Here is a 15,965-nt window from a genome sequence, read left to right as displayed (position 1 = left end):
AACCATCTGAGTCCTCAGAAAATGGCGCAATGCAGATATTCCGGGAGAACTTCATGATAGTGAGTAATACCCAGATTAGGGAAGAGCACCAATTTTCAAACAAGAGCAAAATGGTGGCCACTGGATATGTGGTTTTACCTCAATTTGCTCCGAAATCGCCATTTCAGTGTTTTGGAGGCATCAAATATATCATTTTTAGTTTGGTAGCTGGAGGCCAAATTATCATGACAACACAGCGCAGACAAAACAAGGACGAGAAAGGAATACACCGGCACAAGCACTGACTTTCGACAAGGTTTACTGGAAAGCACGTCAAAATATACACATCACGGCTGAAAAAACAACGAACAAAGGATGCCTTGTCACATTCACATTGGGTGTGTTGAAAACAAAACAAAAATTCATTATGCAGCATTTCACAGCACGACCTCTTTCTTGGAGAGCGATACAGATGGTGCGCTGACACAATGATTCTGGTTTTCTGAAATTTATGCGCCATCCATTACCTCAAGCACCACCTTTTCCCAATGTCTGTCTAGCACAATGCAGCACATGAATTCTGGCACACAGCATTCAGGATCTAGCAAATGATCGCAATCGCAGCAGTGAATCATCAAATTCCCCCCTCACAGCTTTGTTTACATCGTAAGGGTGCTCTTTTAACCTTTCATTGGCACACCTGCCAGTTTTACCAATGTAAACATAGCCACATTTCAAAGGAATCGAGTACATTATGCCTTCAGTGCACTCATTGAAGCGATTCTGATGGTTGAATGTGGAACCTTCATTGTCTTGCCGATCCTGGTTGACACACTTACACAGGTGCTGAAGCTTCTGAGGTGTGGAGAAAAGAACATCAATGCCGACTCAACTGCCTATTTTATTTAATTGGTGCGATAAATTGTGGATGTAGGTGACAGGCACAACCTTTCTTTTGAGAGTTAGTCTCAATGGGGGCGCAACATGCCTGTTTCAACTTGTGCTTAAGGCACTTGGCTGCAGACACCAACAAAGGTTCTGAGTATCCAGCAGTAGACAAACAGCTAATAATATTTGATGGGCAAAACTAGGTGCCATGGCATGTACACAGGATTTCATCAAAGCATTTTAGAAGCAAAGTTTAGCAATCTCTCTTCACCAGTCTCAAGTGAGCCAAAGAAAACGGTTGTTTTCTCCGCACCTCAGAAGCTTTAGCACCAGTGTAAGCATGTCAGCCGAGATCAGCAAGGCAACGAAGGTTCTACAATCAACCATCAGAATCGCTTCGGAGATTGCACAGAAGGTATAGTGTACTCAATCCCCTTGAAAGGTGGATATGTTTACATTGGTCAAACTGGCAGGTATGCAGGTGAGAGGTTAAAAGAGCATGTGAACAAAGTTGTGAGGAGGAATTTAATAATTCGCTGTCGCGACTGCTATCATCTTCCAGACCCTGAACGCTGTTTGCCGGGATTCATGCGCTGCATTGTGCTAGACAGACAAAGAAAAGTTGGTGCACGAGATAATAGAGGCCACAGAAACTACAATCATTGTGGTAGCACACCTTCTATATTGCTCACTAAGAAAGAGTTCGTGCTGTTAAATGCTTCATAATCAATTTTTGTTTTGATTTCAACACATCCAGTTGTGAATGTGACAAGGCATCCTTTGTGCATTGTTTTTTAGGGCACAATGTATATATTTTGATTTGCTTTCGAATAAACGTTGCTGAAAGTCAGCGCTGGTCTTGTCTTGTCTGTGCTGTTTTGTCATGATGAATTACCAACAAGGCCGCCCACCCATCTTAGCAAAGGTCAAATTAGACCTTGAGACCTTGTAGGTAGGTACTTAAAGTATATTGAACCCAAATATGACATTTTTGAAAAACTGAAATTTTTGCATCTTTTTCATCATTTCAATGACAGCGTCTAAAGTTAAAGTATAGCAAGAGTAGATGAAAAAATTACGATTCTATTTGACAACTCCTGAAACTACCATTAAAACAAGTCATGTGCCAAACAGACAAGCCTCTAAAGTGACCAACAAGATATGAAACAAGATAAACTATGCTACATAGGGGAAAAATTACAGAACAGCCTTACGATAAAATATGTCACACTGATGCATTGTTAATGTACAGCCTACACTTATAATAATAAAGCCTGCAAATCTTTCATGTCGTTGTTACTTTTTTTTTGTAATATCCTGCATTTTAACCCCTGCCTGAAACACTCCATCAGTTGTTGCTATGGGCTCCAGTATTTTCTAAAACCACTTTCCCGGTGTGAAACCAATGTTCCTAAAGCCCATCAATTGCATATCTTCACAAGTGTGGGTGCCGTATTTTATATAGCACAAAATATAGAGAGGGAATTACTATACGTCACCAATCCCATGTCCCAGAAACAGGTTGCATGCCAAGCAGATCAGGAGTTCTGTAGGCAACAGGCTAAAGAATGCCCCATGAGCTTGCTCCAGGGGCATATTGGAACTCACTAACGCATTAGAAGGCACATCCCAAGACTGAAGAGAGAGAGAGAGACAGTGACCATTATTGTTCTGAGACAACAGGGAAGCAAGCTAGACTATTAATTCAAACATACTCAATTCAGATTAGCCCACATTCTAGTTTAAAAACTTGCTTCAAGCTGATCTAGAAAAGTAGAAAAAATCATGTGCATCAAAATTTAATATGGCTACCTTGGCATGTCAGCAAGTCAAGATCTTTTAGTTCCGGTACATAATACCTAATGCAACCAAATTTCAAGGAAGGCCATTAAAAACCACCCACATGTGAACTGAGACAATGCTTACTCTCAGTAATTTTAACTTGAACGGGACTGAAATTGTGTTCAAACTAAGCAGAACCTTCTATACACACTTCAAGCTGAGCGAAGAAAATATATCAGTTCAGATAACCAAAAAGACACATGAAAGTGGCAGGCCCAGTGGTAAGTGCCAGTGCACTCTCAGTAGTCCCATGTAAAATGGAACTTCCCTAATGTAATCAAACAAGATATCCACAAAATGCATCTACATTTCTCACTGTGTTGCTTGCAATGCAAATTTCTGTTCTGGTTTGTTTGGCAACATTTTAGACGTGCGAATAAGAAACACCGCACTTCATACGCTTTTTTCCCGTTTTTTTGTCTGCTATGATTTAAGCTGTATGCTTGAGCAAAAGTAGGCAAACTTAAACTTGCCTTGAGATTGCTGCTTGGGACGCCAGGGCATATGCCTTCCTTTGTGGCCTTCTCCTTCATATCTTCAAAGCTCTCAACGGCCACAAGTTTCTTAATTTTGTGATCTTGGCTCCAGACTTTAACTAACATCTGCCAAACAGAAGAACAATATGATGTTACACCTGCAGAACCATAAATGTCTAAAACATGGTGGTGTGCGCTTTGTGCATCAGAAGAATTACACTACCAAAAATGTTCAGACAGTGCTATCATATATAAAGGGGCATATAACGGGGATACATTTTGGCGGCACTGCTACATGCTAAAATAAACTGATGACCACTTGTTTTGAACATGTTTAGTGAGAACCTGGGTCCAGGACACATGATTCAAATGTGTACTCATTAAATTTTTCTCCTGCTGGCGAGAACAGTGGTAGAGGCTGTCATCGAAACTTGAGTGTATAGTGCGCCAAACACAAAACAATTGAGCACATGGAAATTCTGAAGTGGCAATAAATCAGTAACACAAAAGTGGCAACCCTCATTCATTAATTTTAATTAATGAGATAGAACCAGATTACACTATTTCGTTAAAATCTGCATTAGCTATTGAAATTTATTTATTTATCTCAAGTTTCCTCGGGGCTCATGCAGAGGCAGTGAGAGGGGGGTGAGCGGTTGCAAAGTGATACACAAGAACAATGCTGAACAGGTTTTCCCAGTAATCATGAACGCCTCTATAGTAGGATACAACTTAAGAAGGCAGCTGCTTTTCCCCGTCAAAGAACCCAGTGCCAGCCAATGGCGTCGGCTGATGCTCATTGTCCTGCTAGCGTGACAATGCAGGGAGTGGCAGATGAAAGGGGGTAGTCCCCTCCATGCATAGTCCTGGCTGGACCCCTCTCTCCATTGTGGCACCCCTCCCTGCATTGTCACCCTAGCAGAGTCATGAGAATCGGCCAACGCCATTGGCTGGAAGGGGGTTCTTTGGCGGGGAAAAGACACTGCCTTTTTAAGTTGTACCCGACTATAGATTAAAATATTGCAACATTATATCATACAGGATTAAGAGGCAAATGAAATACACATCACACCTTGCTATAAAAAATACGCAATGCACAATGAAGGTACAAGACACGGTATCACAAGGTTAAAGTTGTTTAGAAATCGCAAGAGCAGCAACCAGTGACTATGCAACTGGCAAGATCGAGCAATGCATAAATGGTACCAAGTACAATAAATAAGGGAGTAATTACTGGTTGGCATCCACCCGAGCGCAGCCATACGGCCACAAAGGAAAGCTATACAGCTTTCTCAGACAGAAGCGTTGTCTGTCTACAAGAAAGCCCACCAACCTCCGCTACCAGCATGCGCGCGCACCACTGCTGGAAATTTCAATTAGGTGACGCGTGAAAAATATTCGAAGACAGTTGCGTGCTCCGTTTACTTCTGTCCGCGCATGTACGCTAAAGAGCCTTGATATTCCGAGCTGGCCATGTTACCGATAAGCCGACGCGAGGACGGTTTTGGCGCACTAGTTTTCTTTACGCCGAAGCCAATGCGTACAGTGACTTTCCCGCCAAAACTGAAAGCGCCGTCTCGATAATGACACCGCTGATAAGAGATGAATGTATACATACCTTGAAAACGAGCGGCACCTCCGGCGTCCGGCCAAGAGATGCTGCGTTGCTTGATAAACAGTTGCAGCGCGCTTGTATTTGCAGTCGCCTCCAGACAATGTGCTCTTCGCGCCCTACTATACTTCGTTTGAGCAGCCGCGTTTGTGGCACGCCGCGCTGCGCACAGCGGCTCCAGGGGTGGTATTACTCCGCACGACAAAAATGTCCCCAATAATATAAAACGCCAATTCCGTCTGCGAACAGCCTGCATGTGTGTGACGCCTCTAATAAGCGTGCAGTCCCTCTGCGTAGCGCCGAACATAATAGCACGCAGATACGAAGGCTTTTTCGCTTTAGTTGCGCATTTCAAAATTGCGTAGCAGTTCCCGTTTCGAAACAAGAACTATACTTTGGCGATAGTGCCGGCGTGCGGGGCGAGTTCCGTTGAGCTTTTCCCGTTATTTACAGAATTTTCTAACAGTGCACGTTTGACCTTTAGAATTACCTCTGACATCATACCAGGGTGAGTGATGGGCTAACAAGTCGAGTCGCCGCGCAGCGGCGGCCGGTAGCCGCGCGTGACATTTAGAATGACCTCTGACGTCATGCCATGCCTAGTGACGTCGTAGCGTGACGTCATACCAAGGTGAGAGATGGGCTACCAATTCGAGTCGCCGCGCAGCGGCGCCCCGTAGCCATGCGTGGCACTTAGAATGACCTCTGACGTCATGCCATGTGTGTGTGTGTGTGTGTGTGTGTGTGTGTGTGTGTGTGTGTGTGTGTGTGTGTGTGTGTGTGCGTGTGTGTGTGTGTGTGTGTGTGTGCGCGCGTGTGTGTGCGCGCGCGCCTGTGTGTGTGTGTTCTTAGTCTTTCTCGATGCACGAAACTGGTGTGTTTCTGGAGGCGGTTTGAAAGGTCTTTCGGAGATACTTCACTTCCGAGTGCTGCCTGATAGTATTTGTAGTCAGGTCCACTTTGCGAGGTAGTGCGAGCGACAACGATAGGCGCGCAGGCTACAGGCGAGAGAGAGAAAGAGAGAGAGGTACAACGTAGTAGACGGGCGAGTAAGAGGTGTCAGAAAGATTAAGTTGAAACACTTGTGCTCCGAGGAGTCAATGTGTTCCGAGCTCTCCGATCACCTGACAGTAGTTCCTTTCATGGCCTTTCCATTCTTGTAGACCTTTCAAATATGCCCGTCACCCCATTGCTTGCTGGGAGGCTGTATGCACTTGTCGTTACCACTTCCGACCGGTGCACGAAGTAACCCAACAAGCAACGTGGTGAAGCCCAAGCTGGGAACTTCTGCACAGTACCATACAGCCTTCCAGTGCCCACCCTATCCTTCACCCCCCCCTCCCCCCCCCCCCCACACACACCGTAGTCCATTTGGCTCGCCTCCTGGGACTTGACCCTGGAACGCGCCCTCGCCACTTTGGACCAGGACCTGTAAATGCCTGACATAAAGGCTGTCACAGAACCACCTCCACCCTTCCACCTGCCCATCGTCGCTATCGCCTTTCAGCGCTCGTCCACTCTTTCTGCACTTGCACTATGTTCCCGCGCTGAAGGTGTGTTTGTACTCAGACGTAGCGCGCGTGCATGCATGGGCATGCTGAGCTTTCCTTAGCTTAACTTCTACCCTTTTCGTTAGCCTCCATGTTTCCACATCAGGGGTGTTTACTGCCAAGATATAATCTTTGAAAATGTAGTTCTCGAGGGAAACTCAGAAGTGCTATTCGTTACCTTTGAGCATTTCGAAATGAAGCCCGCACCTTATTTCTCTGCTGTTTCGCCCTCATTGTCTGGATCTGCAGTCAGTACATGCGGTGCACCACTGGTAAGCCGCCCATATACCATTGCCCAAAACAGACATTCAAAAGCCACCATGATATACAGCTCAGTTATTTGCCCGCGGATCACGATCTCTTTGCGTGGAAGTCCGCCGCGCTCCATCTCCCGTGTCATTCTGCAACTGGACGGGTCTGCATGGCTAACGTGGGCTCCTGCTCGCGAGTTTTGCCCGTGACGTCGCGGAACTCCGAACAAGGAGCAGTGTGCTAGCGTTAGGGAGACGCCACTTACGGGAGGAACCAGCAGGAGCAGCAGCAGCACCGCGGACGGACGACCTACAAGGGCGAGCAGCTCGGCCGTCATGGCGAAGGCAATGGCATCCGCGGTGCTGCCCGAGTGTCACCATCGCACCGGTGGTGACGCACGGAGCGCAAGGTAGATGCCTTGCTGAACCATCGGCTGCACCCGAGAAGATGTGCGCAATAATATCCAGATTAACAAAAAGGCACACTAGATTTCGGTTCATAAACGCACAATCGAAACACACTCGTGCATCAAAAGTGGGTCCTCGTCAGTGCTAGGTCATCATTACCACCATCATCAGCCTGACTATGGCCACTGCAGAAAAAACACTCTCTCCCATATCTCTCCATTAAACCTTGTGCTGCGGCCGACGCGGCAACCTTGTCACAGCAGACTTGTTAATCACATCTGCCTTCATAGCACTCTTCCCGGGTAATTAAAGCGTACACGAAAAGTGGGAACTATAAAATCTGCTGGTCGATGGATTGGAGTTTAGGAGGAAGAAAAAGAAAGTTTTGACGGAACGTTAGCGACTTCAGTTAAATTTAACTGTCCTTAACGGCGCTCTTACATTTGCTCTCATATGAGAACTCCCCATTTCAAACAAGATTTACATCTGAGCCCCGAGTGCACAAGCCAGTTTTGCTGACATGGTAAGTAAACTAAGTCGCTATAGTAGCATCAAGAATGAAAGTAGATAGGAAATGCTTCGTCACATCCTTTATCAACATTCAAGTCTAAAATAAGTGATGCGCGCAACATTTTTAGGTCATTAGCACATCTCTGACAGTTTTTTTTCCTTTCACAAATATGGAAATAATTTGTACTCTTTTCATACATGTACAGGTATTTAAAATACCACACCGCCGCCTCAACCAAGGAAGACAGCTTGAAAGGTACTCGAATTAAGGAAAAAAAATGAGTCGCCTCGCACGACTGCGGAACAGATTTCAGTCCTTTCCCTTACGAGTCCGCGGCGTCACCTTCGCTTACTGCCGTGCTTCAAAGTCTATAACTTGCGGTGTGAACTCACGGGACTGAGTCGAGAGTTCATTCCGACAGGAATAAGGAACTACACAGATAAGCATGCTGAAATTTTCGCCCTGTCAGCAGTACGAGGAGCAACAGATCTTTGCCAAGTTAAAGTTCCTTTTCAAGGATCCCGATGTACTGAGACTACTACACACTGGCTCCTCCGTGAATGGTGCGTGCATCTCTAGGAAAAACTTACTACCTGCTATGGGCAAGTGGCTTTAATGCTTATGCCAAACTGAGTAGGCATAGATAAATCTTGGCTATAGGCTTTTCTGAACCGTTTGATTGCTACACGGATATATTTCTGCGATTGTCGCTTTAAGCCAGCATGAAATAATGGCACGAGGAGCAATGAAGTGGGTGGGATGTCTGAAAAGTTCCAGTGCCTTAATCCACAATTTAACTCCTAGAATACTAAACCAATCTTGTCGTCTTCTGAGGGTGCCTAGCCACGTCGTCTTTCAATCTCTAGGTGCTGAGTAGAACAGATGATACCTATAGTTTTATACTGACAACGTATTGAGGAGTCGTTTCCGCACGAGATAATTTACAATTACCAATCTACAACTACATACCGATTCGCAGTTTGTGAAAAATGAATATTTCCGAACTGCGTGAGTACGGAGAAGTTGAGAAGGGGAGGCAGCGCCAAAACATAAAGCGTGGGAGCGTTGAGGTGTTCTTGGCAGCTGGCAGTTTTACGTCTAGATTTTCCTAGGTAGCCGCCGCTGCAACGCAGCCCCACCTCATCATATCTATACGTGCTGGCTTCGCGAAGGCAGTCGCAGCTCAACCACGGCCCGCGCCCCCCTCCCCACAAGCTGTCGCATCAAGTTGCATTCGGATGTGTCGTAAGGTCAGGGAGTCCTCATAGCCCTCCGGGTGCAGTGGCGCTGCGCTGCGCTCCCTGACTCCCTGGACTCCTTGACTGCGATTGTTGGGTTTGTGCCACCTCGCGCGAACAGACATGAACTCACCGTGGCGGGCGCGTGCGCACGTACAAAGAGGAGGGTCTTCTCTCAATGGGGCAAGTGAGGCTTGCTCCTTAAAAGAAGTTTGCTGTGAAGGGGAGGGGGGGGGGGGGGTGAGTGAACGGCCGGACAGGCTTCGAAATAGTATTCTATATCTTCTCTTCTGCGTGTGGCGTCGCTGTGACGTCTGGCTGCACTCAGCAAGGCAGCGCCGCAGCTTGCTCGCACTGAAATGTAAGTCTCACGGCTATTACTCATTGTGGACAAGCATGAATTCGAGCACCCTAAAAGCAACTACAGATAACACACGGTGCCCTATGACGAGTTCACTTGTCACTGACGCTGCGCCTACAAAAGAAAACCAAGATGACAGCACTATGCGGCAGTAAAGTACTGCTTACAAGGTAAATATGTGGTTGAAGGTTTATAGGGGTTTAACGTCCCGAAGGAACTCAGGCTTTGAGGGATGCCGTAGTGAAGGGCTCCGGAAAATTCGTCCGCCTGACCACAGGGAAGGAGTAGGGGTAGCCATGGTCAGAAAACTGCCATGGCCGAGGTCAAAGTTTTTCTTGTGCTCAGGGTTCTTATCTTTGCCCGTCCCCGGAGACGATCGCCTAGTTTCTTAGCAATTCAACGAGTTTGCATTGTGAGGATTTTAAAGCAAAAAGGCACACAAAATCGAACGAAACAGTCTCGACGTTTCCTTATTCGTTTTTTTTCGCCTTCACACGACGGCATCTCTAAGAGAGGAGAGGTCAGTGTTTCACACCAAATGAGTAACGATAAAGTTAGGTTTGGTTTTATGGGGTTTAACGTCCCAAAGCGACTCAGGCTAAGAATAGCGCGTTTCATCACGTACGACTTGGTACGGCGGTCTTTCGCTCTATCCGCTAGTTGGCGAGGAATGATCTGGAGTGGCGAATTGCGAGGGCATTGCATCAGTTTTTATGCCATCTGGGTTTTAGCATCGCCGTTTGAAACTGGGCAGTTTCAAATCAATTTTTTCGAGCCGAGCTAGCTGTGAGGCCTACGGCTCCGCTCATGCGGCGTCGTTCTTGTTGTCACAAACGAGCTTGAGATGACGACACGTATGCCTCATCGCATAGTACCACGCTGATGGGACAGAATGCTGGTCACTGATAGGTGCGAACGCAACAGTAGACACCTGCGGCCTCCCCCTCCGTCCTCAGCCCCGTTTTCCTCCTCCTTCACAGTGTCTGTCCAGCAGAACACCCCTCTTATATAGGGATCAGTCCTGACGATGCGTGAGGTGCCGATGCATCCTACCTTCCGCCCTACACAGCTCCCCACCTTCGCCACCACACCACGTGACTGATAACTGCACCTGGCTACTCGAACAAGCTCGCAAAAGGCCTCCCTACCACGCGTTATTAAACTATATGTGCGTTTACCCTGAGCCCAGCTGTCACTGATGATAACATTACCGCAGTGGTAAACAGCCTGCAATTTTTTTTCCTTCCACTTGTTACGCGTGAAGCGCCTCCTTTTTCTTGAAATCCAGGTGGCAGCTTACAATCATAAAGCCGTGATCAGACTTAACAGCATGCTGCTAGCTTGTCCTCTTTACGCAAGACATGCTACACCCGTGTCACTCTGTCCTGAAAAAGCTTACGAGTAGCGAGGAGTCGGTTCCAAGCCCTAGTCGTGAAAACATATCAGTGCGTTGCACCGTAATGCTTCTCGCAATGGAATACCACCAGTCTACTTCTGAACTGCGGCTTGTGGTTCCTGCATCTCTACAGGCTGAACCGTCTCAACACTCGCAGGGCTCGGGGAAGCAGGTTAGAGGAAAATGCAGCAAGTGCATTAAAACAACTCAGCAGAGTAGGAGGCTTAGGAGCAAACTCACCGGGTAGGGCGCCGTGCGGACGGCTGACGACAGTCACCGGCTGGGAGCTCAAGCGCCTCCTCGCCTTGACCGCGCAGCTGGTTGTAGGTACGAACGGGTCCTGCTCCGATGCTGCAGCTGAGGCGTCGGACGGAGGCGACGAGCACGGCGACCAGTGGCCGCCTAGGTGGCCGTATGGAAAGGGCTGTGATGTTACGGCAGCTCTCATGGCAGCACTGAGCTCCTTGACCGAGATCGTTCGCCATCGCGTGTTGGAGTCCGGGACCATTCTGATGGAGCTGAGCAGCAGACGAGTCGGGACGGGCGTAGTGGACGCACATTGATTGGCGATGCACCATAAAAGAATGGTTCTGAAGAAAAGATGGCGCCCATTTCATGTCTCGCGCCACTCGAGCAGAAGACGCGAGAACGAAGACCACGAGAGTTTTTATGCGAAGCATATTAATAGAGCTACACTACAGCCCGTCGAGCGCGGCGGTGGAACTACCATTGACCTTTAGCGTGACCACGTGACACCACGTGACAACATGACGTCACAGCAGAGGAGAGATGGGCTGCCGGCTCGCGCGGTCGGCCGCGGCGGTGGAGGCTCCACATCAGAGGCGCTGCAGCTGACCACGTGACGCTACAGCAGCGGTATAAAGCTCAGCTTGCCTCGCTCTCCGGGCAGAGTGTCTGTCCTCGCTTCGGCGAGCGCGGCTTCGGCCGCTTATCTGATTTTTTCAGCAGCGTCCGCTCCGGCGGACGCAGTTGTTGCTGCGACGCGCGTCTTTTCTTGCCTTTTTCTCTTTCCTCTATCTCTTACCTCTCCTCTATCTGCACGTGGCAGCGGTGGTGGCTTGGCTAGAGCCAGTAGCAGGCCCGTGCAATTTCCTTTTCATCCTTCTCTCAGTCACAACAACAACAACATCTCCGGGCACTTACGAGGCGGCCAGGTGTTGGGATGCCGCCTAGAAGCAGGGCTGATTTGAACGGGAAGCGAAAGCTTCAGCGTGCCACAGAGACCGATGAAGAGCGGGATGAACGTCTGGCTAAGCGGCGTGCTCAATATGCGGCTCGGCGACAACGTTCTACAACAACTCAAGAACAAAGCGAGGAACTTTACCAAGCCTAGCCATCAATATGCTTCGCATCTGACTAGGCTTAACCTTAGCTAAGCCTCAGCCATTTTTTTTCTCTTCCTTTCCATTCGTTCGGCGCGTGCACTAGGAGAGATATCGGGGAATATTTCGGAGGCTTTGAGCGCGCGATTAATTCCAGGGCCGGCATGGATTTCACACCTACAATCGCGAATCGTGGGAGTCCGTCACGTCCGCGGGTTTCTGACTGGTCATAGTGGAAGGTGAATAGGTTAGGATGGAAATCATGCGTGGTTTCCAGAATGATCAGGACAGAGATGAAGAAAGAAGAACTGCTCGAAAGAATGCAGTTTTTCCTGGATGCTCTGGTAAAGCGGAGGGGAAAGGCCTCGGGAAGGCGGAGATGCTTTCAGGTCCCTGGTTACCGTTCCGAGGGGCTCCACCGGTTTCTGCAGTAGCACAAAGCTCGAATTTTCGAAGCGAGATTGGAGAAATAAGAAGAGGAGGAATTAGTATTTTTTTTTTATTCGAGCTGTTTGCCATCAGGCATAATGAAAAAGGAAAGAAAGTTATAAAAAGGAGTGCAAACAAGCCTCGCTTAAAAAGCGGCACAAGTTCGTGATATAGCGATTATCTAGAGTCCACTTGGTATAGTCGTCTGCAACGTCCCATCGCAGGCCAACCTTTCTTAGTAAACGTCGTCTCACGGAAGCTGTAGCCGGACAAGTCCACAGCAAGTGTTGTTCATCACACTGGTCGGGCGCAGCACCACAATGGGGACACTTGTCTGTCACTTCGTAACGTTTGTCACGCCACCGATGACGCTCAGAAGGAGTCAGAGCCGCTCCTGCCCGAATCCGGCGCACAGATACCTCCTCCTCCCGAGTGAGACTCCGGGGGAGAGGGTACGAACACGGAGGAATTAGAGCGCGTGTTCGCTGACGCAAAGACTGTTTCTCGGAAACATGGGACAGGAACGGATCTGAGGGAAGAGGGGAAGGTGGCGGGATATCGGATGTGTCAAGGTGTGTCATTGCATCCACATGAATATTATGCGGATCCTGGGCATGCCCGCGAATCCAGTGTATACGCACAGGACAGGGGTATTTTGTGCAAAGTTGGTGAATGGATTGTGTAACTTGGAATGTGCGCCGGTCAGCCTTAAGCTGCTTAAGGGCGGCAAGGGAGTCGGTGTAAATGTGTACAATATCGAAAGTAGGTACGAGTGGAAGGGAAGCAATGGCATTGTGTATCGCCTGAGCTCCAAGGCCAGGGGGGAGCAAGTATCCGTGCTATATGTAGCGCGGGAGTTGAGATGAGGATGTGAGGGACTGTAAACTGCAGTAACTCCCTGCACTGCTGTGTGTGATGCATCGGTGTATATTATGCACCCTGAAGGAAGATGGGCGGCTGATATCGGCGTCGAAGCAGAGGGGCGATTGTCTGTGAGCTGACAGTATGACCATGGAGGAAGAGTCTGTAAACGATGAAGCTGAAGCGATATCTTGCGTGCTCTGTTTGCCTCACGCTGGTCGATAAGTACGCTCAACTTAATACATTGAGGAGGAATTAGTACGCTCAACTTAATACATTGAGGAGGAATTAGTAGCAAAGTAGAAGAATGCGCACCGAGAAAGATATTGGCAGCAACAACAACAAAGAGCGGACACTCCCGTAAGGTCCCTGCAGCCGAGATGCTGCACTGCCGCCAGTGCCCCGAGCGTCTGACGAGACGTTGATTTCATCCTACGTAGATTTTAGACGCGTGCTTTAGCTCTGTTTCGGTTTCTATAGCAATGCTTTCGATTCTGATTTGCTTGTTGTTAAAATGATCAACCACATCGTCTTTAGTGCAGCGGATTATTTTAATATGCCATTTCTAACCATGCCGTGCATACAAAGGTAATAAAGTCGCGGATCGCAACCTTTTTACTGGAAATGCCGCCAAGCTTCTCGAGGGACCTAAGCACGGCTGAATTAGCTGATCAGTATTGGAATAATGTGATCAGAGCAGTTCTTTTCACAATATTTTGCTGTTAATGAGTCGGTTTTCCGCTTTTCTCAGTTGCACACAATAGGATGAAGTGGTTTCATGAAAATGTTTATTTTTTCTCTTGTTTATATTGGTAATTGCACTGAAAGAATACTGAATCATATTGTTTATAAAATGCGCCATATTGCAGTAAGCAACAAGAAATAAGTTTTGGTGAAGCTCATGCAATATGTTCCAAGCAACATAAAAAAATGCGCTTGTGCGCTGCGTGTTTTTGTTCTAAAACATCACCCGTGAAAACAACACAAAAGGAGTTCTCAACAGCTAGACATCAGTAAGAAGGCAAAATAAGGCCCTTATAGCCTGCGCGCAATTCCTATAGATCAGCCTTAAGTAAAGTGCTGTTAAGAAATCCAAACACAACATAGTGAAACACAACATACTGAGCATACACCCACTGGTACAACCGAAGCTCTCTAGGCGGCGCAGCAGTCGCTAGCCGGAGCCCCGGAACCAGCGCGACTGCTCTGCCGCTCTACCGGTTGCTCTACCAGCTTCTGTTGTTTCGCCAGGTGCACATCGTAAGCTGCTGCCACACTTGTGGAGTGTTTGAAGTGTAGTTCGCCGTGTCATCTTGTTCACCGTGTCATCATCGGCGCTGTATCATCTCCTGTGTTGCCAGTGTCATCTCTTGACCGAACTCGGATGCGGCCACGTTTCCAACCACAGAACGAGACCCCATTGTGCGGTGCCCGCTCAACCCTGGACACCAGTGCAGACTGAGCAGGTTGTGCATCCATCTGTCCATGTGTAGAAAGAACAACCCTGCTAATGACATCACAGCGTCCCACGTCGTGTCTTCGGAGTTGCAGGCCCACACGCTCAAACGTCCAGAAAGGCCTGAACCCATGGTCTCAACACGCCCTGCGCACTACGATCCGCCGCCACCACCGCGCAGCAGGCCTGCGGAAGCGGCCAATCTTCCCGGCCTACAGAGAGAGAGAGAAAAAAAAACATTATTGTAAGAGGAATTCGGGGCACACCCCAGGGTCCCCGCAGAGTTTTACAACCGCAGCTACCTGGAACACCCTAATGAGAATAGGAATGTGCCGCGCCACGACAACTAAAGTACTGCCGCACGAAGCATATTCGATAGAATTTTTAAGCCATTTATACGCTCTAACACGTTGATGCATATCGCACGTCTCACCAAGCAACGCCAGTTATGATGCCTACCGAACGTTACTGATAGACAACATTCTCTCTCCTGCGTCGAATCAACACGACTGCCTCTATAAGTATCAATTGTTTTCGTTGCCGGTCGCTTCTTTCAGTAACTTTTGGAGATCGGGTATAATAACTAAAAGGAGAAAAATTCTAATCTATATACTTATCTCTGCTCGCTTCCTCTTCTTTACTGCCCCTCGGCATATCGGCGGTTTAGCAGACATCGCGTGCGGGAACAACGTAGGCACAGCATCCGAATTCAAACACCGCCATCTATACGCGAAACCAAAACTTCTCCATCGCAAAACATCATATCTTGGCAGCAGTTCCACGCGAAATGTTCTGAGCACTCACGTGTTCGCAAATCTGAGGGTTAATTGAGGCGCCGTGTAGCATGAATCTCTTTGTCGCGTACCTCTTTCTCCTTCGGAATTTGTTGTGAAATCACTGCCTTGTTTTTCGCTGAATCATTCGCACAACCCCCAGCACAGTACCAGCCGCCTGCCATTCCTCCAAGGACCGTAATGTACTGTGTGGTGAGCTCATCATCACGGTCGCAAGCAGGCCGCCGCCCGTCTGAGCATGCTGCTCCAAGTAGCGTCGCCGTCCGCCAGCCCTGTGCCTGGTTGTGCCAAGCATGCGCACCAAGTGTAAGTCTACAGGCCAGCCCACCTCTATTCCTCCGAACTGTACTGTCTTCAGTCTTATCGGTAAGAAGATATGCCAAGTTGGTTCACTGCATTGTCGGCGTCGTGTGCTCCACGATACATCCCAAGCTGTGACGTCATCGCACACAGGGTTGGCCGGAAAAACCTCCAATATGGCAGCACGAGTCGCGAAATTGGGGAGCTTTTTTAGAATTACATTGCGAAAAAACTAAAGCGTTCCCAGCAGTGCTTTTTGCCTCACACAAT

At 48.2% G+C, this 15,965-nt stretch overlaps 1 protein-coding gene and 1 pseudogene across 2 annotated transcripts in view; both read right to left on the bottom strand.

The window, feature by feature from the left end:
• LOC149353873 (uncharacterized) overlaps positions 1 to 6,943 on the bottom strand; it is a 95,351-nt pseudogene extending 88,408 nt beyond the window's left edge. The window contains exons 1-2 of the transcript XR_016291122.1: positions 6,865 to 6,943; positions 3,179 to 3,311 (exon numbers count right to left, since the gene is read on the bottom strand). The product of XR_016291122.1 is annotated as an uncharacterized LOC149353873 (transcript). The remainder of the gene's footprint in view (positions 1 to 3,178; positions 3,312 to 6,864) is intronic.
• LOC149353872 (uncharacterized) lies at positions 6,925 to 14,444 on the bottom strand. Its single transcript, XM_089582921.1, has 3 exons — positions 14,268 to 14,444; positions 10,753 to 11,030; positions 6,925 to 7,032 (listed from the first exon to the last, which is right to left on the bottom strand). The coding sequence occupies exons 2-3, from the start codon at positions 10,995 to 10,997 to the stop codon at positions 6,933 to 6,935; spliced, it is 345 nt and encodes a 114-aa protein (XP_089439047.1). The 5' UTR covers positions 10,998 to 11,030; positions 14,268 to 14,444; the 3' UTR covers positions 6,925 to 6,932.
• Positions 14,445 to 15,965: the final 1,521 nt, after the last annotated feature.

This window comes from Amblyomma mixtum, chromosome 3 (assembly GCF_055824585.1).
Source record: "Amblyomma mixtum isolate Tamu chromosome 3, ASM5582458v1, whole genome shotgun sequence".
In the NCBI taxonomy this organism is placed as follows: domain Eukaryota; kingdom Metazoa; phylum Arthropoda; class Arachnida; order Ixodida; family Ixodidae; genus Amblyomma; species Amblyomma mixtum.
Note: the sequence above shows the minus strand (reverse complement) of the source record. Positions and strands in the feature narration are given on the sequence as shown.